The following is a 24,898-nucleotide window of genomic DNA, read 5'->3' as shown; positions in this document are numbered from 1 at the left end:
AAATCCTCAAGGATGACCCCAGCTAAGAGTCCTAGCAATAGCGGACAAGGTGCCTGAGCTGGCCTTTCCCTGTAATCAGATTGATGACAACCTTAATTGTCATCATAGAGCCTTCATCCAGTAACTGATGGAAGCAGATGCAGAGATCCACAACCAAGCACCAAGCCAAGTTCCTGGAGTCCAGTGTAAGAGAGGGAGGAGAGATTACATGAGCAAGGGAGGTCAAGATCATGAAGGGGAAAATCTACAGACAGCTGACCTGAGCTTGTGGAAATTCACACACTCTAGACCAACAGTGGGGGAGGCTGCATAGGACCAAACTAGACCCTCTACATGGGGGTGACAGTAATGTAGCTTGGTCTGTTTGAGGGGCCCCTGGCAGTGGGACCAGGATCTATCTCTCTGGTGCATGAGCTGGCTTTCTGGAGCCCATTCCCTATGGTGGGATGATGCCTTGCTCAGTCTTGATGCAGTGGGGAGGGGCTTGGTCCTGTCTCAACTTAATGTGCCAGGCTCTGCTAACTCCACATGGGAGGCCTTACCCTGTCTGAGGAGTGAATGGTGGGTGGGTTGTGGGAAAGGTGGGGGGGGTAGCAGGAGGAGGGAAAAGAGGGAGAACTGTGGTTGGTAAGTAAAATGAATAAAACATTTAAAACAAAAAATTAAAAAAAATCATGGTGGCTTAATGCAAGCTAATTGCTTCCAATTCTTTTCAAGATTAGAAAGCCAGGCTATTAGAGAAAAATGCTACAAAAGTACATACACTTATATAGTTCCTGGGGAAAGCAGTTAGCTTATACTTTGTTTTCTTCAATCTTTTACTGCTGTGTTCTGTTAATTCTAACTCTATACACGCATGCATGTGTGCACGCATGCGCACACATACACACGCGTGCACACTTTAAGTACTTACTCTTGCTGCAATCCCTGCAGACTATGTAAGGCTGAAGATCCGCTCTCGATCGCACTCTCGTCACTATCACTTGGAAACTCCAGGGGAGACATGGAGGTGGGGTCGACTTTGACTAAAAAAAAGAAAGGGAGTACTGTAGACCAGGATGTGTGCACCACTACAGTTATTTTCACCTCGACAATTATTTTCAGGATTCCCACATTAAGAAGTAGAAGATAGAAAAATGTTGGAAAAAAAGAAAGGAGGAAGGCAGTAACTACTAAACAATTTTTCAACATAAGAAAGGTCAGAGGGGTCTTTGAAGGAAGGGTAGCAATGACTGTTCTCCCATCACCAGAATGTGAATTTCTCCAGGACACGATCTAAGTATGATGTAGCCATCCCTCTACTTCCAGCTCCTGGGAAAGGGTCTGCAGGAAAGATGGGTTCCATGTATTTTGAAGACACTGAAGTCTCTGGAGAGTTCCCTGACTGTCTTGAGAGAATTCCTAGGATTATCCCAAATTACAACACTCAAAGCTGATTGTAATATTACACACATGGTGATGGCAAATATTTCAGACCAAGTTAGAAGCAACGGATTTTCTTTTATCGTTTCTGATTGTGAACAAAATCAACATAATTCTGGAAAAGGAACTGTTGTTGAGGACAATGAAAGACGGGGTTTAATTTATATGTTCTGAATGCTGAGCTCACTTCAAAAGTTAAATAAGATAGTCCTGGTGACACAGACCTGTAACCCCAGCTACTCAATAAGCTGATGTAGAAGAATCACAGTTCAACAACTGCTTGGGTAATATGTGTTAAACCAGTCTGAGTAAATTCATGAAACTCTTATCTCAAAAAAAAGGTTTGTTTTGTTTTTGTTTTGTTTTTTAATCAAAAAGAAGGCTAGGGGTATAGTTCAATAGAAGAGTACTAGAAGTACCCCCAAAGCATAAATAAATAGATAGATGACAGCATATGAAACTCTTCCAAGCAAATTTTCAATCTTATTTGTTCAACAAATGATCTGCAGTTAAGTACTAGGGAGCCCTGTGCTGGGTGTCCCTGGAGAGGTGCAGAGTCACATCATAAAGTCTTCATGTAGGAAAAATGGCCTCATACTCTTGAAATCAAATAAAATTTTCAAAGCAATAAAATCTTAAAAGGAAGGTCATAGACGTCAAATAAAGGGCTTCCCAGGAAACGTGGCTATATTGTCGAGACTTTTCTATAGAGAACAGGGACGGTGTGGTGAGACACCACTGAGCTCGGCTAAGTTACGGCACTGGGAGGAATAGTGAGTTTTCTAACAAAGCGTTCCTAATGGCACAGAAAGCAAATAGCGCAGTAATCTGGGAAGGCCCAGGATGAACAAGGTCTTACTGAGTGCATTTTTTTATTTAGTTTGTAATTTAACTCAGAGTTCAAATTTTGCATTTCCTTTTAAAATAGCACTATTTTTAAATATAGTGCTTTAAATTATTTACTATCAAATAAAAACACATAAAGATTCTAGGAAGACACGTAATATTTCACTCAAGAATATGCATCCTTGTTTGAGAAACATGTTCTATCTAATGGAGATCAATTATAGATTCTTTTGTGACAAGGTCTCCTTGTCACAAGTTCCTTGCCACAGTGTGGCCTGGAGCTTGCAGTCCAAGGTTAGTCTGGGACTTTCCTACCCCAGCCTCTCAAGTGCTGAGATTATAGATATGTGCCAATACACATGGCCCATTATACATTCTTTTTTTTGTTGTTTTTTTGTTTTTTTGTTTTTCAAGACAGGGTTTCTCTGTGGTTTTGGAGCCTGTCCTGGAACTAGCTCTTGTAGACCAGGCTGGTCTCGAACTCACAGAGATCCGCCTGCCTCTGCCTCCCAAGTGCTGGGATTAAAGGCGTGCGCCACCCCATTATACATTCTTAAGCATTATATAGAAATTATTTTAGAACCACTTTTTAAAAAATGATAATTTAAAAAAAAATCTCCTTTGAAACTGTCCCTTCCAATTGGAAGAGGTGAAAAGAGACAAAACAGAATGACTGAGAAAGCAAGTTCTCTGACTATAAGAAGCTGTAAACCCTGAACTCACCTGACCCAGCATTTTTGCCGTCCCCTCCAATGAGTGGGACAGTAATAGCTGCAGGACTCCCGTCTGCAGGCAGACTGGTATAGACCATAGGCAAAGACTGCACCACCAGTGGGATTGTTTTTAGTCCACCCATCTTATTTGGCAAACTGACTGAGGGGATGGTGTGAATCACATGTAAAATCGGCTGGCCCGCCGTCCCCTGAGAGGACGCCAGGATAGAGCCTGGAGTGAGAACGGTAGGAATGGCCGCTGAAGTGCCTGTGTCAGATGAAGTGGGTACCGCCATGGCCTGGGCTGCAGATGGTGGCTTGGGAGGCCGTATTGGAGCTTGCAGCATGCTAGCAGGCTGGAGAGGAGCCTTCGGCTTGTGAAAGGAGAGGTCAACTGGTTCCACCTGGGGCAGGCTGAAATCACTAGCCAGGAGCTCTTCTGGAGGCTCAATCTTGATATCATTAAACAGGGCTGGGTGCTCCATTGGGCTGGCATCCAGGAGTGGGGAAGAAGTCATATTACTTCTGTGTGCTGTCACAGGGGGATCTCTGATCTGAACAGGGCCAGTGACCTAAAATAAACGAATATGAGGTGAGACAGCCACTGTTAGTATTCTAAAGAGACACAGGAACAATGAAAGAAAGAAATCTCTACACTCATGGAAAAGATACATCATATTGAAAGAAATGAGACTGCAATACAGTACAGAATAAAAGGAAAGAAAATGGTACTATGCACCAGTGTTAAGTATTGACACTACGCCGGGCAGTGGTGGCGCACACCTTTAATCCCAGCACTCGGGATGCAGAGGCAGGCGGATCTCTGTGAGTTCAAGGCCAGCCTGGTCTACAAAGGGAGTTCCAGGACAGACTCCAAAGCTACAGAGAAACCCTGTCTCGAAAAACCAAAAAAAAAAAAGAAAACAAAAAGTATTGACACTACTGTATCGTACAATTGATAAAAATCTTTTAATTAAATTTTCATGGCCGAGCAGTGGTGGCAAACGCATTTAATCCCAGCATTTGGGAGGCAGAGGCAGGCGGATCTCTGTGAGTTCAGGGCCAGCCTGGTCTACAATAGCTAATTCCAGGACAGCCAGGGCTGTTACACAGAGAAACCCTGTCTCAAAAAAAAAAAAAAAATTCACAATCATAGAGCTAAAATGAAATTCAATTTTAACTCAAAAAATCCAAAAGAAGGATGTTCATTTAAAAAATAGCTCTTGAAAAAAAGAGCAGAAACCATTTACACAATTGTCCTGCAAAGGCAATGTTCTAAGCCCAGTGACAACAGTTATGAGTAAGACACAGCAATGCTATTCTTAACTTATTTATGAATAAGGCACAGCTAAGTATATACTAACTAGAATGTTAGAATGAGTACCTTGCAAGTCATACTGAAATAAGTAATGTGACATATAAACAAGATGCTTCAGAGAAACGAGGAAGTAGATGTAGCACAGTGGTACATCATTTGCCTAGCAAAATCAAAGTCTTAGGTTCCACTTCCAACACGGAAAAGATTTGCTTGGGGGGGGGTGGTAATCTGTTCTATCTAGACAGGGAAGGCTTTAAGGAGAAGGTGACATTTTAGGTGAGTCAGAGAATTAATAGGCTTTCCCAAGGAGAGAAAAGAGGTAAGAAGAGCACTTCTATTAGCAATGGAGTGTTAGTAGATAATAGGCACAGGGAATATGATACAGGGTAATTAGTTGAATTTACATAGAACGTTAAATTTTGTAAGTTCTAAAATGTGGAGTAATTAAAAATTAAATGCACATCTATCTATAATCCCATCAATTGGGAAGTTGAGGCAGGAGAGTCTGAGGTGAGTTGAGGACTGTGAGTCTGAGGCCAGTCTGGGATACACAGTGACTTGGCCTACATGCATACATACATGCACACACATACATGCACGCAGACACACAGAGATAGAGTATAGAGAGACAGAAATGCAGAAACCCAGACAAAGACATTTGCACGCCCATGGTCACTGCAGCTGTTTTTACAATAGCTAAGACATGGATGAACTCTGTCTAGTAATTGATAAGAGGATAAAGAAAACATGATAAATACACTCAATAGAATAGTATTCATCCTCGAAAGGAAAAAGATCCTGTTATCAGTTCAACATGGATGGAACTGGAGATCTTTATTTTAAGGGAAACAATGGAGGCACAGAAACACAAGTATCACATGATCCTATTCATGTGCGGAATCTTTAAATAAACTCAATTTGCACAAATTGGGAACAGAAAAATTGACTACCAGAGCTTAGGGACAATGGACGGAAGATGGGCAAAGAATGATCAATAGGAACCAAGCTATGGTTTAATAAGCAAAGAACCCTGGAATCTTATCCCATAGCCTCCTGGGTGGCTACATATGATGCTGGGCTAGAGAGACAGCTCAGCGATTAAACATGCTTACTGCTCTTGCAGAGGACGGAGTTTCAGTTCCCAGCACCCACATGGTAGCTCACAGGCCACCTGTGATTTCAGTTTCAGGGGGACCCCACATCCTCTTCTGCCTCTAAAAACACTACACGCACATGTACTCATGCAGGCTCACATTCGTAAAAATAAAAACTTAAAAACAGAAACGAGTTTGACAATTTTTATTATAAAACGATAAATGTCTGAGGAAATGGCTGTGTTTAGCATAAGCTGCACATTATTCAATGTATACAGATATCCAAACATGACACGGCACTACATTAAAGTGTATGAACTTTGTTTTTAATTTATTAGTTAAAATACAATCAAAAATACTAATAAATGGTCACTGAACATGCAATATAAACAGAAAAGTCCCAATCTAATTATAATATCTCTAAAAACTTGATCAAATCAGATGTCAAGGATGTTGGGTACTGTGTAAACAACAGCCAAGCAATATAAATCATGACAATGGCCTTAGAGATGACAGTGCCACGTCAGCCAATAATCAGAGCACGTCTCTACTTTCTGAAAACACATTTGAGTTATGGAAGTTTTAAACTATTAGAGATGTTCAAAATGCTTACTGAGCTAGTCCACAGTTTGATTTGGAAAGAAGGGAAAAGGGGATTCGAGAAAAGGCTGGGTAACAGAAGAGTAGAGTGACATGAGCAAAGCTATTAAATTGAAATTTCTGCCCAATGACCGGAGAGCATTTAAAGAAAGGAAACCTGGAGAAACTTGACTGCTAACTGAATACACGCGGTATTAATGAGCATTGTTAATTATAATTATAAGGTATGATAACGGTACTACAGTAGTAACTATTTTTTAAAACTTGATGAGAGAAAATAAGGAGCTGAATTCTGAAAGGGAGAAATATGGAGAGGTAGCGTCCCCTTGCTGTGACTTCACTTACGGACCACCCCTCAAAAGTATTAAGGGAATGAGTGTGGGCACAGAAAAAGAATCTATACTCAATCGTCAGAACTTAGCCAGACTTCCATCTGCGTTTCTCTTCTATTTGTTGAGACATTGTTTTCTTGACTTGGAAGCCCCCAACTAAACTTGGGCCTTGTGCTAATCTTTTTTTTTTTTTTACAGTATGCATTTTCATGCCTTTCTTCCATCACTTCATAAGCATCTCAAGCAATCTGTAACTCACGTGTGGATTAACCCCCTTTGTAAAAGGGGCTCAGAAAAATCCCATTGGCAGGAGCAGGTGTGGCGTCAGGTGGAGACGTTATCAAGATCTGCTTCACTGGGGCTAAGGAGATGGACCAGTGGTTAAGAGCACTTGGTACTCATGCAGAGGACCTGGGGTTCAGTTCCCAGCACCCACATGGTGGCTCACAACTGTCTGTATAATTCCAGTTCCAAGGGATCCAGTGTCCCGCTTCTGGCACTGTGGGCACATGTATATACACAAACAGGCATACACACATATATACATAAAAACAAATTTTGTAAAAAGAACCATTTTAATAAACATCTTTACTGATCTCTGGATCTCCCAAATCAATTTAAGCAACCATGTTTTTCTACATTCCTACTTGTCTCTGCCAGAGTAGCTTCATTCAGTGGTATCAAAAGTACAATCAAAAGAATCCGTAAGGCTGGAGAGATGGCTCAGCAGTTAAGAGCGCTGGCTGCTCTTCCAGAAGTCGAGAGTTCAATTCCCAGCAACCACATGGTGGCTCACAACCATTTGTAATGAGATATGGTGCCCTCTTCTGGCCTGTAGGCATGCATGCAGACAGAATATTACATACATACATACATACATACATACATACATACATACATACATACATAAATCTTTACAAAAAGATTCTTTAAGCAAAGCAGGAAGGTCACCTATTTCCAAAATTTTTTAAATATTTATTTATTTATTATGTATACAATATTCTGTATGTGTGTATGTCTGCAGGCCAGAAGAGGGCACCAGACCCCATTACAGATGGTTGTGAGCCACCACATGGTTGCTGGGAATTGAACTCAGGACCTTTGGAAGAGCAGGCAATGCTCTTAACCACTGAGCCATCTCTCCAGCCCCACAATTTTTTTTTTACAATGGCTTCTGATGATACTGAGAAAAGAGCTACGATAAAAGTTATTAGATGCAATATTTTCTCTTTTTTCTTTTTAAAGATTTATTTTTATCTTTAATTATGTATGTATGTGTATGTGCACACATGTGAATATGTGCACCTTGCAGCTAGGTTTCTGTGGCAATCAGGTGCTAGGAACTGAACCCCAGGTCCTCTGCATGGGCACCAAGTGCTCTTAACCACCGATCCATCTCCTTAGCCCCAGTGAAGCAGATCTTGATAACGTCATCAATCTGGTCTCCACCTGACGCCACACCTGATCCTGCTAATGGGATTTTTCTGAGCCCCTTTCACAAAGGGGGTTAATCCACACGTGAGTTACAGTTTGCTTGAGATGTTTATGAAGTGATGGAAGAAAGGATATGAAGATGCACAAAGAAACTGAATTCCCTGGACCTGGAGTTACATGTGGATGTGAGCAGCCTAATATGGACGCTGACAACTGAACTCATATCCTCTGCAAGAGCTGCATACACTGTTAACCACTGAGGCATCTCCTCAGCCCTATATACACTATTTTCTCTAATAAGATCATTGATGCTGATATATAGATAGACACAACAAAGAAGTACTTAGTTACAATTTTTAATGTGTTTTCTAGGGTCCATGCTTTAGGCCTAGAATTCTAAGGAAGTCAAACCTCTGAGTCCTACATATAAAGTGGAGACTATTTGTAAATTTCCTCTTTTGCCAAGGCCATTTCTAGGACAAAGAGTGCTGCCCGCGATACCACTATCGGCACAAGGCCTTGCACAACCCAAAGCTAGTACTTGATCTGCAGCTACTCAGGTTACTGAAAACATTATTCAAGAACACCCTAAATGGAAACTGAACAAAGAAAGTGTACAAACACATCTATGCCTCTTGCTTTGATGAGAGCTAATGGCACAGGCCCTATTCAAACTCTCTATCCTGGGTTGAGCTTCTGTAGACCAAGCCTGCTTCGTGGATTCTCAATTTTTCACTCAAACTGTCTGCAATGGTGCTTCAACCATTGCTCTCTCTTGCTGTCATCACATAGCTCTGAAACAAATGTTAGAAGGTGGTTATTTAGATCCTAGTGCTTTAATAACTTCCTTAATGAATATCATTACATTTTTCCATCTGGACAGACTGATTTCACGTGTTCCTTGTTATAGCAAAATGAATCCCGCCTATAACAAGTATTTCCTGGGTGTCAACGCTTCTACAAGTAAGCCCCTTAAGAAAATGTACTGCACTTGGAAGCAGCCATCAATTACATTTGTGATTTAAAGACGGCCATATTTATCTACTAGTAGAAACAATGCTTTTGTTTGTGTGTACCAATTTGTGTGTACCTTTTAAATATGATCAAAGTGCTAAGTATCCTGATGTGTGGTATGATTTATCCTACATTGCATATAAAACAATCCACTATGGTAAAAAAAAAAAAGGAAAAACAAACACGTAGTACCGCATTCTTTTCTTTTCTCACACTACACAGCATGTTATACCTGCAGATTCTAAAGAAGAATAATGTAAGAAATGAGGTTACAGGCCTAGCATTCTGGTGGTAGCCTAAGGATTGGCTCCATATTCTATTCTTCAATGAACAGAATAACTACAGGTTTGAGAGCTCATATGGAAACTGATGTAAAGCTCTGCCATGAGATTTTTCTCCTGAACTCATCTTTTTCCTCCTTCAATAATGTGGGGGCAGTTTCAGGTTTTGAGTATTCTCCAGTTAATAATTAACCACTCCTCAAAGAAAGAGAATGGCTACTTTCTGAATCTGCTATTTCAAAGCTTGAAGCTACAGCCTTCCAGGGCTTCAGAGTCTATGAAGGTGGCTGTGCATGGAAAAGTCCAAAAACTTGGGAGTGGCTTTTAAAGATGTTTTACTTCCCACAGTCCTCCCTCATATGCCTAGTATCCTAATCGGGCTTTAAAAAAAGAATGTTTGATTTGGCATTTTTCTTACATTCATTATTGACAAATTACCAGAGATCATGGAGAAACGCAATTCTACAAAGAAATCCAGAAAAAAAAGTGGTCACTTTTATAAATATTTAAGCTCTTAAACATCTGATGAAGACAGCCTTGACTTCAGGAGAGCAGGGGAAATCAAGTGAGGCAAACCAAACTGTTACTTCTCATTTATCTGAAATAGCTCTGATGTGAAGCTTTAAAGTAGGAAGGCAAGACAAGAAAGAAAATGAAAGAACAAAATACTGCAGGCAGCGCAGTAAGTAGAAAGGAGAGGAAGGAGTGTTGTCATGGTAACAAGATAAAACCCAGGCTCCTCCCCAAGAGAAAGATAAAAGCTGTTTTTGTACACAGGTCTCTTCTAGCTTTGCTCTGGGTTTCGACTAATCATTTTCATGCCTGGGTGCACTTGTGTGTGCGTACACATATATTATGCACATTCATTAGTTTGGTCGAAAAGCCAGTTTAACCCTCTGAAATTCCAGTCCTTCTCCAATAACGCCATGATGTGTTTCAGTATTAGAGAAAAATGGATGGAGATGAATATTATTAAAACGCTAAATTTAATCTAAACCTAGAGGAATGTTGAATCTTCTGTCTTCACCATCACAGTAGCATGAGGAAATAAGGCGCTACTGGACAATTTCTCTTTATACAACCTAATGAATGTGGTAATTAACACATTATATAACAAAGGGGGGGACCAAGATCAAAAATGCAAACACCTGAAATCTCAGAACTCAGGGGACTGAGGCTGGAGGATGTTCAGTTTCAGGTCAGCCTAGAATACATGACAAGAGACCATCCCAAAAAACAAAGAGATAAAACCACAGGATGTGCATGTCCACATATACGTGAGTATTTGTGTATATATGAGTTCTAGGTATTTGCTTATTACACAGCATAGAAATATTAGTACCTCATTTGAAATTTAAAAAAGAGAAAAAAGAGAGGAAATAATTTCTTTTTAATGTATGATGGCTTTTAATGATATATCATCAAAATTACTTTAACAACTAGATGCTTGTTGTAACATTTTATACCAAGTTGATAGATGGTCACCAAAAAATATTTATCCACATCCTAGTGCCCAGAATCAATGAACATCACCTATTTGGGAAAGGAATAATTACAGATAGAATTATGGATCTTAAAGCAACCACTCTGGATTACCTAGGGGGCCACAAAATAAGGTGATGTGAACACAAAGGTAGACAGATACCAGAGTGATAGGGCCACAAGCCAAGGAACGCCTGTATCTTCCAGGTGTGTGAAAAGGTAAGAAACTGTTGTCACTATGACAACTGATATGACAATTTGATAGTCCAGGGCAGTGCCAGACTTATGCTTCTAGGATTCTGAGAGAATAGGTTTGTTTATACACAGTGAGCAGCCCACGACCACCTGTCACTCAGGCTCCAAGAGAATCCGATGCCCCTGGCCTCCAGAGCTCCTGCATCCATATGCACACGGCCACATCGAGACACACATTTACATGCCACTAAAAAAATAAATCTTAAAAAGAGAGAAAGGGGAAGCAAGAAATGAAAATCATCAACAGTAAGATGTGAGATACTTCCATACTACAGCTGACAATATAGGACAAGAAGTGAATGGAACGATGTGAATAACTGCTAGAAATCAATTAGCATTCTGGGACTACGAGTGCACTAGAGATCCATGGGCATTCGATTGTCAGGGGAAATTTTACAGAAGAGATAGAATTGAAATTTGGGCTCCTAAATGTGATGAGGATTAGACAGACTCATTTAGGCACAGTCCTGGTGGACAAAAAAAAAAAAATTAAGAAAATATGTCACTGGAAACCTCTCAGAAATACATATATATCTCCACTAGATATAGAAAAACTGTTCATTTGGGGGGTGTGGCAGTTCTGATGAAGTTTAACAGGAGAGTGTGATTATTTCCAGCTATTGATGGACAAAGTGTCTTGATGCAGGTTGAGAGAGAGAGAGAGAGAGAGAGAGAGAGAGAGAGAGAGAGAGAGAGAGAGAGAGAGCACGTGTGTGTGTATGTGTGTAAGAAAGACTGTAAAAAAGTTGTAAAATGCTAACAGTCAAAGGACATACATGAAAAGAGACATGTAGGTTATAACAAGGCACTCACAAGTTTCAACCAAGAGACTCCACTTCTAGAAAGTAACCAATAACTAGAAACAAAAGATGTATGACAGTCAAGTGCCGCTCTGCATTGTATGAATATATAGAAATCCAGAAAATGAAGAGCAGCAGGTGTGTCCTGAGTCAGACAGCTTTCTCTTAGTACCACGATGACCAAGCTCCAGCAATGTTTTGCACAATTAGGAAGTTTTTGATGTACTGATAGTTTCTAAATGGCAGCACTTACAAAGATAAACAAGATATTCAATTCAATTTAACATCATTAAAACACTACAGAGGAGTCTCATCCAAAGGCATACGTAACTTAAATCCAATTATACGCCATGGACCAATCATTCACTGCTTAAAAATAGGACTCATTAGCTGGCCCTGATGATACACACCTCCATTTCTAAAACTTGACAAGAAGGAAGCAGGAGGATTACCTGAGTTCAAGGCTAGCCTGGTTTATATACTGAGTACCAGGCCAACAAGACCTATATATTGAGGACTGACCTCAAGAAAATGATATATGTATGTACACACACACACACACACACACAGCGTATATATGGCATATATGACTCCTAAATGTAACCCAGAGATTTCACCTGGGACTAAATAAGGACTAGCAACCCATCACTATGGACATGTTAAGAAGATGGAAAGAATCAGATGAATATTATATAGAGAGATTTGGATATTCAATTTCCATGCAATTTTAACAGATTTTTCAAGGTAATTCTGATTGTATTTGGGGCTCACGTATGCAGTCTTACAACTCAACCCTGAACATCTAGGCACCATACCATGCCTGAAAGCCCAGAACTGAAGAGCCTGACAAGAGGATTGCTATGAGTTTGAGGATGCCCAGAGTTACACAACAAGTTCCAGTCCAGTCAGGCCTATGGAATAATAAAACCCTATCTCAAAAAAAAAAAAAAAGAAAAAAAAAGAAAAACTTCTTCACATCATTCAAGACCAGTTTTCTTTGCTGTAAAATGCAAACATCAAGACCAGTGATTGTTAATATTATATGAAAACTTAGTTGGATAGCAGTGTCAGATGGTTAGTTAAACAGTTTTCTACATGTTTCTGTTTGTTTGGTTGGAGACAGAGTCTCACTAAATAATCACTGTTGGCCTGAAACTTGATATGTAGATCAGGCTGGCCTTGAACTCAGAGATCTGATTACCTCGAGCTCCTGAATAGAGGATTAAAGATGTGGAATACCACAACTAGCCTCTTTTTTCCCCAGTAGGACAAATATTGAAATCACTGGACTTGAAATAAACCACTTCCATAAAGTGAAGAGGCTTTAATAAATTATTAAAGCTCTAAATAAATCAATGACTGGGCTGGAGAGATGGCTCAGAGGTTAAGAGTACTGGCTGCTCTTCCAGAGGTCCTGAGTTCAATTCCCAGCAACCATATGGTAATTCACAAACATCTATAATGAAATCTGGTGCCCTCTGCTGGTGCGCAGGCAGAACACTGTATACATAGTAAATCTTTAAAAAAATAAAACAAAGACTAAGTGTCATAGACATACATAGAAAGATGAATTTTCAACTGAGAAATTTTCTCAATCAGATTGGCCTCTTAGTGGGGTAATTTCTTAATGTTTGGCTTGGGAGGAGCCATCACTGGACAAATGAGTCCTGGGTTACAAGCAAAGCAGGAGAGGGGAAGCAAGCCCTGTTTCTCAGTGGTCTCTGCTTCAGTTCCCACCTCTAGATTCCTACCTTTAAATTTGTGCCTTGATTTCCTTGATTATGAACTATAAGAAATAAAGCCTGTCCTCCTCAGGCTGCTTTTTCGGTCATGGTGTTTATCATAACAACAGAAGCAAACCAGGACACTGACATTGATTTTCACAGTGAAAGAAAGAATTGCTTTTTTTTTCTTTTTGGACAGGATCTCCTTGGGCTAGAACTCATACTCTTTCTGGTTCAACCTTCTGAGTAGAGGGATTACAGACTTGTACCACCACGTTTGGTACAAGAATTCTGCCAACAGTGTTTGGAGACTCAAACTGCAGCTTTTTCTAACTCTGTAGTCTGCTGATCCAGTCCATTGGGTTTTGGACTTGCAATACCTCTATAATCACAGGAGCCATTTTTTTTAAATTTATATCTATATATAATATCCATATATGTGTGTGTGTGTATGCATGCTTCTATCCTTTTTTCTACACACACACACACACACAGCAAAAGTATTAGCCAGGGTGCTCGAGGGAAACAGTTAACAGGGGAGTCAACAGGATGCTTCCTTCGAAAACCCTCATATACTCTGTTCAACTTGGCTACTGAAGAAATTAAATGAAAGAAAGCACACAATTTTCACCGTATCTGAAATCTGGGATAGTGCTAAATAAATTATCATTGTTCTTCACCAAAGAATACAGGGACAATACAAAGCTGTTTCTTTGAGGCCACACAAAAATCTACACCCAGACATTCAATTAATTCTGGAAAAAGCTACCTTCTTTTATCCCTTCTCATTTTCCATACATGTCATTTAAAAATGGGGCTTCAATTCTGCAAAGCTTAAGAGATATTCAACTCCCAAAACTCACCTGTCTGAATGCCTGCATTGAACCGCTTTCTGAATTAAGTTGGACCTCCAAGCTGTTCATGAGGTGATCCATATCTAGAAAAGATACAAGGGGAAAACAGCTTTCAGAACAATGCTGACCCCATTATATGCATAGAGTGTGACATGTACACTTGGTTTCACCCATCCATCCTCTACAAACAGTTTTTCAGACGAAACTTATGCTAAAAAGTTATTAGAACATTCTAAGTTAATCTACTCAAGGAAAAGACACTGGCTGCCTACATACTATAAGTACTTCCCTTCCTTCATGTAAGTAAACCTATTTCTACAAACCTCTCCAACCTGTCCTGTTTCGGTGATTATCAGCATACTTCTATAGTTCCAAAATATTTCCACTCCTGGTCCTGTCTTTGTTTTCACTAAGGACTTTTAACTACTATATGGGTATTTATCTGAGTAATATACGTACAAAGACAAACCAACAAACCATTTTTGTCTATGCATTTTAAATCTGTAAGCCAAGAATAGCTAAAAGCAGTTTTCATCTTCCTCTATACTATACATAGCTGTCCCTCTTATGAAGAGATGGTGTTAATAGCTTCATTTCAATACCTTGAACCATCAGTCATCTTATAAAAAGCACCTACATTTTCCTCTGGAACAGCTTTTGTTTGCTTTATCTACAGTTCAGTTTCACCAGAGAGGAAAATAGAGACCAAGGAAACAAAGCAAAATCTACAGCTTACCTACAAATTAGCCAGTCAATTTCAGATCATACTTGTGCCTCCTCCACCCTGTCCTATCTTAACCCATAGGAACCAAACAAAGGAGACCAGACAATAGATGCCTTGCAATTAGTCCTAGCTAGAAATAACAACTAGCCAAGGATGCTATGAATGCAAAGGAAATAATTCTGCAACACTTGTCCAGGCTTTCCTGGCAGCAGCCAATCAAATGCTTCTAGTTACGAGTGCCCCCTTTGGGTTACAAGAGCATTATCTGACATAACCCTTCTTCTACCTACCTCCACACCTCTTTCTCAAGTTAGGAACTGGAAACCACTTAGCTAGTCCTCCCAGCACCTCTCCCTTCACGTTACTGTTATCACTCGTGTGTGTTTCATATGCAGCCTCTGCAGCTTTAGTTCACGCTTTCCTACATTTCCCAACTCTTGTTTTTACTAAAAAGCCCTTCCCTCCCTCCATTCTTTACTCCCTTTTTCTTTCTGTGAGAGTAAGGCAGGGTTTTACACTGTAGCCTAAGATGGCCTGGAACTCACTGAGTGGCTCAAAAAGCAAATGCTCCTGCCTTACCCTGGTGAAAACTGGGATTACAACCCTAAAATACCAGACCTGACCCCTTGCTCCTTTTTTTCTGTCAGCACTATGATAAGCCTTCAGAAATTTGTTGAGCATCTATTATAGTTTCAGACAATGTCCTTGGTCCTTAGACTACATCCAAGGGTGTGTGGCAAGAGCTTCAATTCTGTTAGAAGTCAAAGTTTTCCAAGCTCTGGTCCTAATTGTTCTTATTCCTTAGTATACACTTCCCCCACTGATCTAACCCTGGGAGGCTCTATTGAAGCATTAAGGCTCTGCAAACGATAATGTGAAATCCTGTAGTTCTAGACGGACAAATCACGGTTTAGAGAGAAAAACACCTTTTTCAAGTCAGAAAATGTGATTCATAGGCTCAGATCAATATCTCTGCTGCATTTGCTTTGTGCCCATATGCTTGACTCACCTAGAGTCCAAATTGGTAGTATTATGCCTAGTATAGCCTCTGAATTTTCAAATGAAATTGGAGACAACAGTTTCAACTGTCAAAATTGTCTAAATTTTGATAGTGGCTCAGAAGTTTCTTTTATATTTCCCAAGGAGGTTCCTTGCATATTATTACTGCTTTTCAACTAGAAATGATTTCCTAATTTCCTGATAATCAATAGATGAAATAATTGATTTTAAGTTCAATGTTTACTTTTTATGTTGTTATATCTTGGCTCCAAATATGCAAGCCACCCTCTCCCTACTGCATTTGCCTTCTTCTTTTCCTTTCTTTTCATTGAGACGGGGGTCTCTCTATGTTGTAATCCATGCTAGCCTGGAACTCAGAACAACCCCCTCCCCCGCCTTGGTTTCTGAAGTACTTGGATTATAAACACCACCAGCTCAAAATTTTGTAATAACAAATTTTGCATCAACAACAAATTGGGCAAGAATTCTGAGTTCCTTATGATAATAACAGCACTAGCACATAGATTATTGTAGGTTTTCTTAAGTAAATAAATGTACAAGAGAGCTAGGCAGTGATGGTACACACCTTTAATTCTAGTACTCAGGAAGCCAGGGGCAGGTGGATCTCTGAGTTTGAGACTAGCCTGGTTTACACAGAAAAATAAAGGGGGGGGGAGCATGTTTTAGAATTTTGAGATTCCATTTTTTAAAGTATCACCTATATTTTTATTACTAGAAAAATAAAGGACCGTAGCACATATATATTTTGCACATCACTTTATTATATGTCTTGTAAGAAAACAGAGAGTCAGGGCAGTGCTGGAAAGGGGTTGCTTCTGAGTATCCACTGTGGTGGTTGGACTAGGTACCTCAGATGATGATTTTTAAGCCCATTTTCTCTTATACAACAATAAAAGTGACACTACTGTTAACGCCATACACACAAAAGGAAATAAAGGATCAAAGCGATTAAGCAATGCTAAAGCCATGTAAGATGGAAATGACTGCGCTGGGATTTGAAACCAGCTCAATACAAAAGCTCTTTTTCTACCTAAAAATACTTGAATGTTTTCTTCTAGAGATGACATGGCTATTACACTCATGAACTCACAGCAGCTATGGTTACCTACACAAGACCTACAAAAGTTCAGCAGGAATGGAGAAGTCCACAAGGCTCGGCCTCTAACTAAGATGCTATTGTTGCTGAGTCAGAGAAACATTCTTTGGGGGTGTGGCCACTAGTAGGTAGCATACGCTCCATCCAGTAGATGGCTCCACATCCATGCACATATCAGGAGCACTGAGTAGACTTAGTGGTTTAAACAAAAAAAAAAAAAAGAGGAGGAGAAAATGAAGTTGAGATGGCATTCGGAGGAAAATTGGAAAGAGGGAAACGAGAGGTGGATATGTTCATATTTCATTATATACATGTATAAAATTCTCAAAGAACAAAATTTTTTAAATGAAAAAAAAAATATGACAACCGTGGACTTTGGAATAGTCTCGTAAATAGAAAACAAGAATGGAGGTCCTTTCATCCCGCCACAATAAGGTCTGTTGTTGACAAAGAGAGTAAAGGTACCCACTAATTGTGGGACTAACCATAAGACAAAATATGCAGCAATCACAAGTGGCACACAGCACTTAAGTATCAATTGAGAAAAAGAATAAAAGGCCACAGCAGCAAAGACTCAATGCTCTGAAATATATAAAATCTTACCTTATTCTATCATCTAATTACTTAAGAGAAAATGGAATCTAGATTTTAAATGAAATCCAACTTCAAAATGTTGGCAATCAGCCAATTTTTAAGAGTATGAAATTAGGCAAAGTGCCTTCATGCCCCCCCCCCGCCCGATTCATGTGTGAAAGCCCTCACTCCTGAGCTATTAGAGATATGGCCTTTATGGAAATAATTAAAAGTAAATGAGGTCATACAGGTAGTGCTCTAATCACAGAAGATTAATCCCTTAAGAAGAAACACAGGAGAGCGCTGTCTCTTCACTTAAACAAAGAAAGACGTTGGTTGAGTACACAGCAAAGAATGCAGCCATCTGGGAGTTAGGAAAAGCAGCCCTCACGAAACCTGGATCTCTTGATCCTAGCCTCTAGAACTAGAAAAACAGAATTTCTGTTGTTTAAAGCACCCAGTTAGTGGTATTTTGTTATAACAGCACTCTATATACTACTTACTGAGTTTTCCTTCTTATTAAAGAATCACTACAGACATCTGGAAATATCCTAAATGATGATCAATACAAGAGTGGTTAAATAAATCATGGCTTACTCATAGAGTAAAAACTCTACAGCCACACAGAACAACGAGGCATTTTTATAAACCTATATGGGTCTTGAACCATATGAAATGTTACCTATTTAAAATACATCTGTTAAGAAAAAATACATAATCTGTTAAATGAGAATTTAAAACAATTTTAGAGAAAATTTTAGAGAAAACAGAACATTTGTATGAGCTGTAATTGGATATATTAAGCCTTTGGTCTAAATTAAGGTTGTGGCAATTTTTAGGATAACAAAAAAGATGTTAGGAAACAAAGACAGGCAACAAAACAGTTAGCCAACTAGGTAGATAAGGAAACTAAGAAAGAAGAAAAAGCTTCTATTTTGTGCAAAAGATATGAGAAGCACAACAACTACATTTTCTCACTGTTTATACTTTATTCTTTCAGAAATTCTTAAAGCATTTTGACAAAATGAATTTTCAAAGCATTTCACTGTGAGCAATATGTTCCTCACTGCCATTCAACCACAAGTAGTCTCTACAGTGATCTCCAATTCACAGGAGAACATTCAAAAGCATAGTTTAAATAACTTCACCAAGGTTATGTTAATGGCAAGTTGTAGAACAGGGAAAGGGAAAGTCCTGAATGAGCAGCGGCTAACTCTGGAGGTGAAAATAGGCCCTGTTTTAGAAGGTGGTGGTTACAACAAAATACCAACATTTTAGTGGTTTGAAATAAGTTGCTTTTGGGAGTGCCGGCGGGGGGCGCTGGTTTTTCAAGACAGGGTTTCTCTGTGTAGCACTGACTGTCCTGGAACTCACTCTGTAGAACACGCTGGCCTCAAACTATGAGATCGGCCTGCCTCCCGAGAGCAGGGATTAAAGGAGTGCACAAGCGCGACCATCTAGCAGGTTTGAAGTATCTTAACATTATCTAGCATTACATTATTGAACCTTCAAACTCTCACAGACTAGGGACCGCAGTTCAGTGGCAGAACACTCACATATGCATGATCCTTAAATTCAATTCCCAGCACCACAAACAAACAAAAACCAAAATCCACGTTACACTTAAAAGAACCTAAATATACAGATAACATCTTTTAGCGTATTAATATATCTAGTATGTTTTGGATATTTATAAGTAACTTCCTGCTCAATAATTTATATTTGTCCCCTTCAGACACACAACATTAACAACATTAAAGCAAACAAACATTAAAACAGCAAAGTTGGTGAGACCAGTCACTTAAATACATTACTTACAACTAAAAAGGACCATATCATTTTAGAAACAAGAGACTAGATGATAAAGTTGAATTGGGGTAAATAAAAAGAACAGAAACCCGACTTCTACTTAGAAAATCTAAAGAAATAAAAAGAGTCCGTAAGTCAGAAAGAAAACCAAACGTGGTCTCACACTGTCCTCAGTTGAAGAGCCAACAGCCATCTATTCAGACTCTACTTAGCAGTTAAATTGTAACCACACTGGATGATCATTTAGGTCAATCATACCAATCAGTTTTCCCTTCACTTACAAAAAATTATGGCAGTAAGACCTTAGGCTCCCCGAGGCGGTGCTGGCGGTGCTGGCGGTGGTGACTGCTTTTAATCCTAGCACAAGGCAGAAGCAGAGGATCTCTGCGAGGCCAGTCTGGTCTGTAGAGTCAACTCCAGGACAGCCAGGACTGTTGTACAGAGAAACCTTGTCTCACAAAACTAAAAAAAAGAGTAAGACTTTAGATGGTAATCTACAAACTATGTACCAAATGTTTCCAAGGAAAAGGTGATTGGGTAAGCACCATGAAGGCACAGTGAGTGTCACGGAGCAGCTCTTGGTCTCAACAGGACAGGGGACTTAGTTCTGAATACAAAGAACCAAAATGTAGCAGAGCTTTAAAACAAAATGAGCTTTAAAAATTTCTCAGTGCCGGGCGGTAGTGGCCCATGCCTTTAATCCCAGCACTTGGGAGGCAGAGGCAGGCAGATCTCTGTGAGTTCGAGACCAGCCTGGTCTACAGGAGCTAGTTCCAGGACAGGCTCCAAAACCACAGAGAAACCCTGTCTCGAAAAACAAAAAAAAAAAAAAAATTATCAGTACGCCGAGCGGTGGAGCGGTGGTGGTGCACACCTTTCATCCCAGCACTCAGGAGGTTGAGGCAGGAGGATTGCGAGCCAGGCCAGTCTGGTTACAAAGTAAGACCCTGTTGCTTTTGAAAAAAAAAAAAAGAATTCCAATGGTATACCAGATACTGGTTTCAATGTCCCCAAATACTAAGAAACAAACAAACAAAATACCATTTTTCTCCAGTTCCCAACATCCAGTATGTCAATTTGTAAATGAATTACATATCCCCAAACTCTTTTTCCTTCACTTAACAATTTAAGTGAGCTCATAAAGTAGAAGTGTCTCAAACCTAAGATAAACACAAATGTCCTGGGCTGGAGGGACCGCTCCATCTGAAGAGTGCTTCCTGCTCTTCCAGAGGACCCAGGTTTGGTTTCCCACAACCATGCTGGGCAGCTCACCATCACCAGTAATTCTGGTTCCTTCACACAAGCAGCAATTTACTCATTTAGACACATAAAAAAGCACATAAATAAAAATAAGAAAAATATAAATAAGAAAATAAATAAAACATTTAAATGTATCAAACATTAATAAGCCCCTGCCAGAGTACAATAGCGTGAGTGGCCAGTCTCTACCTCCTCACATGGAAACAGAACATTCTGGAAAGACTAATAATATCTAGTCTTGGTACCTTGACAATAAAAAAAACCAAAAACAAATAGCAGACCCACTAAGAGCCTCATCTCTGAAATGCATATACCAGAAAAATAAGGGTAGTTGTGGCCACCATTTTTCCCACCAATTTTCTTTCCTCTGAGATCCGAAAGCAAGAGGGTTCTCCAGCATTCTGATGCCATGAAGTCCAACGGGTCTGGAGAACAGACTGAACATGTCACTTACACTTCGGAAGGTAGAATTCTACCATTCTGTATTTCTGCCTAATTGCCCTCTAAACTAACCTGGAAGCACGCTGTGCCTAGTCTGTCTCACCAGCAGTTCGCAAGGATTAATGTCTCTCTTATAAGGGTTACCCCCAAACTTTGAACAAGAGGATGAAATCATTTCTGAATCACTGGTTTGCTGTCCAAAGGTCCTGTTGGTTACATCATATCGGTTAAACTGACCAAAGAATCAGAAGATAGGCAGATTAGTAGCCTTTTCTCTTGCAGCTGATAAAATCCAGTGGGAACAATGTTAAATCATAAATAAGACATATATTCCAGCCTGTCTTTCTGCAAACTACTCAAACTGCACAGGTCTTCGTTTCCTTCGTCTGAAATGTGTTTTAAGGACGGCAAAGTAATAATTCGGCTAGCAGTACTCCAGCGGGAAAACCACAAAGAATAGGAAAGGAAAGTGGAAATCAGAGCAAGTAGTGGCAGCATGTGTCATGTATATCTCCTGAGTGAGAATTTCTAATATGCATCCTACAGAGGAGAAAAGCAAGGTTCGTGGTCATACAACCAGTTAGTGGTGGTAGTAGGCTTTCAAAGTAGATCTTTTTATTACCCCAAACCAACAATCTTCAGCTTACAATCCAAATTTAGATATTATTCTCTCTTTTCTCTTTACTCTGTCACTATTACACTAAGTGGCATATAAGTACTTTATATATTTTTTTTTGCAGTGACAGTAATATTAGAGAAAATAAGGTATTGTTCTCTTGGCCACCTGTTAGGATGTGATTTAGTTTCTTCAAAATTCTTAAGGCCAAAAGAGTACAAAAAAGCTTCACCTTGTAGCTAAGCAAATCCTTTCGCTCCAGTAATCACAGCAATGCTGGCTGATCATCCACCTACAGGAACTAACCTCTCGGCCACATCTTAAGGAGCCTAGACTGGGTTATGCTTTGGCTTCCTACTGCAACCAGGCTCAGCCCCCCGAAAAAGAGCTGGCACACCCTAACCAGCTCCTCCTCAGAGGCTCCTTGAAGGGGTCTTGCCATTAGTACCAAGAGACCAGGCTCCCAACTTAACTCTTCGCTGCCCCTCCTCCAGCTTTTGAGAAGCATCTCTACCTGCTACAGCTTGGGGGAAGGGAGGGGTGACGTAAGTAGGATCACCGGTCTTCCAAATCCTCTTCTCTCTTGCTGAGACTTTAGATGTATGGGGTTAAAACAAACCACTTAAGGAGAATTGAGCACCGAGACAGGACAGACTGAACTAGACAAACCTATCCATTCTTGTTCCCTTTCAATTCTTCCACAAGCCCCCCCGAAGTACCCCCTCCTCTTAGTCTCTCTTCACAATCCTTAAGGGAAATCATTTCCCCTTGAGTTTAATTTGATTCCACATAATGTTCTTACCCCTTCCGCTCACACGCCCCCCATCCCACTTCACTGCTAAAATCCAAAGCCAAGTGGGTGTGTGTGGTTGGCGGCGGCGGCGGCGGCATCGGCGGCGGCATCGGCGGCGGCGGGAGGGGGTGAGTTAGAACCTAGACTGAGGACAGGAGAGTGGGTTCTTTCCCGAGTCACTTACCGCCCTTGTCTCTAGCTGAGGACTCCTGAAGTGTCCGGAGCTCATGCAGTCCTCCCGGAGACTCTTACTCCTGAGCTGATCTCAAGACAGCTGTTACCCTCGCACCCGCCCATGTCTGACAGCGCGCCTGGCAACGCGCTTTAGCCTCCTCTTCCTTGGTCCCCCACCTCTCTGTTTTCTCCGGGCTGGGAAAGGATGGGGGAAACGAAAAAGGGAGGGAGTCGATTCAGACCCAGCTGGGCCACCCTCAGAACAAGGGAAACAAAGCTTTCAAGCATCCAAGCCCCGAATCGGGGCGGCAGAGCAGACTTCCTAAAAAGAATCCTCCCACTGCAGCCTTCCCTGTGCTAAAAATACAGCGGCTTCTCCGGGGCGAAGTGGCCAGCGCTAAAGCTCCTGCGTTCCCCTTTTACCTCAACCGATTCAGTTCCGGCCAAGCCCATTCTCCACCCACCTCAGAACTCCTCACGCCCTCCCCGAGAGAGCTGGGGCGGGGTCCCGACCAAGCACCCAAACCTCAGATCACGACTTGAACGCAAAGTTGAGACGGAGAAGGAGTCAGTGAAGACCCACAAGCAGACAGCGCCAGAGGACTCCCCTCCCCACGCAGCGGTTAGCGCTGCACACCCGGCGCCTTCCTAAAAAGAAAGGAGGAAAAGGCGCCGGCGATTGGTCGAAACATATAGGAAAACACCGGCCCAGGGCAGGGGCTCCCACGCGAGTGGGAGGCACTCCCGCTGGACCGCGCCAGAGAGACTTCTCGGTGGTACCTGGCCGCCCCACTGGTACACCACGCCCGTGGGGTCAGAGCTTGGCGCGCTCGCCGGGCAACCTGAGTAGGTGGAGTGTTTAGCTCTTTCTCTGGCAGACTAGGCCCAGAAGAGAGGTGTGACTACCATGAGGACTCCACCTAGGGTGGAGTTCCTTAAAAGGGACAAGTGGCCGCAAGAGGGGAGTGGAGTAGGAGGGGGTGGAGATGGGTGGGGCAGAGAAGGCGGAGGGACAGGAGAGGGGGTGGGGCGAGACCTAGGAGCTAGGAGCTGGCCTCGCCCCTGGCGGCCGTGTCTGTTGGCCTCCTGCAGCAGCAGGTACAACTGAAATCAGTTTCAGTGAATACTCAGTCACTGACAGGGGTTTTCGGACACCCTACATGCTCACCTATCCACCAGGATTTAAGCTCTCTAGGGGTGGATGAGAAGGGTGTGGTGACTAGGAGTAAGGGATCTCCAGGAAGAAAAGGATGCGGAATAGGGAGTGTCAGAAAGATGGTAACTGTAAGAGGATTTTTACCCTCCCAGTTCTCCATGGCAACGCATGACACTAGCAAGGACAAGAGGGGTCACAGTGTCTTTTTAGGGAGGACGCTTAAGAGGAAAGGAGATTGGAGCTGAGTACATTTTCTAGCAATAGATAAGAGAAGGTGAGAGTGAAGGAGAAGGTGGGGGAAATGAGTTGAACATGAATTCCTAACACCCTGTGGCCCTGGCAGGGAGAGTTCAGAGAGGCTTTCTGAGTCTCCCAGCTACCAGCTCTCTAAGAATAGAGTTCTCAACCCCCTGAGACCGCCTCTCCCCCAAGCATTGGCTAACATCCCTGAAGAACTGAATCCATAGACTAGAAGCCACATTTCCAGCATTTCTTGCCCTTGCCTTAAAGTCCTTCTCTAGCTCATTTTAATGGAAACTCAGGAAGTCACAGATAACCACAGCCTCCTTCCAGTGTCTCTTCCCTAGCACAGTTCTTTCAAAGGGGAAGGAAAAGAGAGAGAGAAGGGACAAAGGAGAAGAAGGGAAGGAGCAGCCAAGCAAAAGGAATAATAATAGGTTCCATGTTTTCAGCACCTCATATGGGCAGTTCACTGGGCCAGGTACCATTATAGTCATCCATTTTCCTTTATTCCTGGTAACAACCCTGGAAAGTAGGTAGCACTATATTTTTATGCCCCGTCAGGGAGTACTGGGGATTGAATTCGGGGCCTGGTGTATTCTAAGCAAGCACTCTACCACTCAGCTGTATCCCCAGCTCATTTTTGGTGTTATTTGTTTGAGACAGGTAGTCTTACGATGGAGCTCAGGTTAATGTTATAGCCTAGGCTGACCTCAAACTCACCAGTCTCCTGCCTCAGCTTCATTAGTTCTGAGTTTACAGGCATGCACTGTCACACCCAGCTTCTTATGAAAAAGAATAAGGAAACTGGGGGTCACAGCTCAGTA

At 41.3% G+C, this 24,898-nt stretch overlaps 1 protein-coding gene across 2 annotated transcripts in view; it reads right to left on the bottom strand.

Moving 5' to 3' along the window:
• Klf8 (KLF transcription factor 8) overlaps positions 1–24,898 on the bottom strand; it is a 153,939-nt gene that overhangs the window by 7,414 nt on the left and 121,627 nt on the right. Inside the window, exons 1-4 of one of the 2 annotated variants that reach the window (XM_057760151.1) lie at positions 22,686–22,710; positions 14,179–14,252; positions 2,992–3,553; positions 914–1,025 (exon numbers count right to left, since the gene is read on the bottom strand). In XM_057760151.1, the coding sequence (XP_057616134.1) occupies positions 914–1,025; positions 2,992–3,553; positions 14,179–14,250 (746 nt within the window). In that variant the 5' untranslated portion in view covers positions 14,251–14,252; positions 22,686–22,710. Of the gene's footprint in view, positions 1–913; positions 1,026–2,991; positions 3,554–14,178; positions 14,253–22,685; positions 22,711–24,898 lie in introns of those variants that run through there. The other variant, XM_057760150.1, reaches the window with a different exon arrangement.

Source organism: Chionomys nivalis, chromosome X, assembly GCF_950005125.1.
Source record: "Chionomys nivalis chromosome X, mChiNiv1.1, whole genome shotgun sequence".
Classification (NCBI taxonomy): domain Eukaryota; kingdom Metazoa; phylum Chordata; class Mammalia; order Rodentia; family Cricetidae; genus Chionomys; species Chionomys nivalis.
The sequence above is the reverse complement of the archived record's forward strand: the minus strand, read 5'-3'. Positions and strand labels throughout refer to the sequence as shown.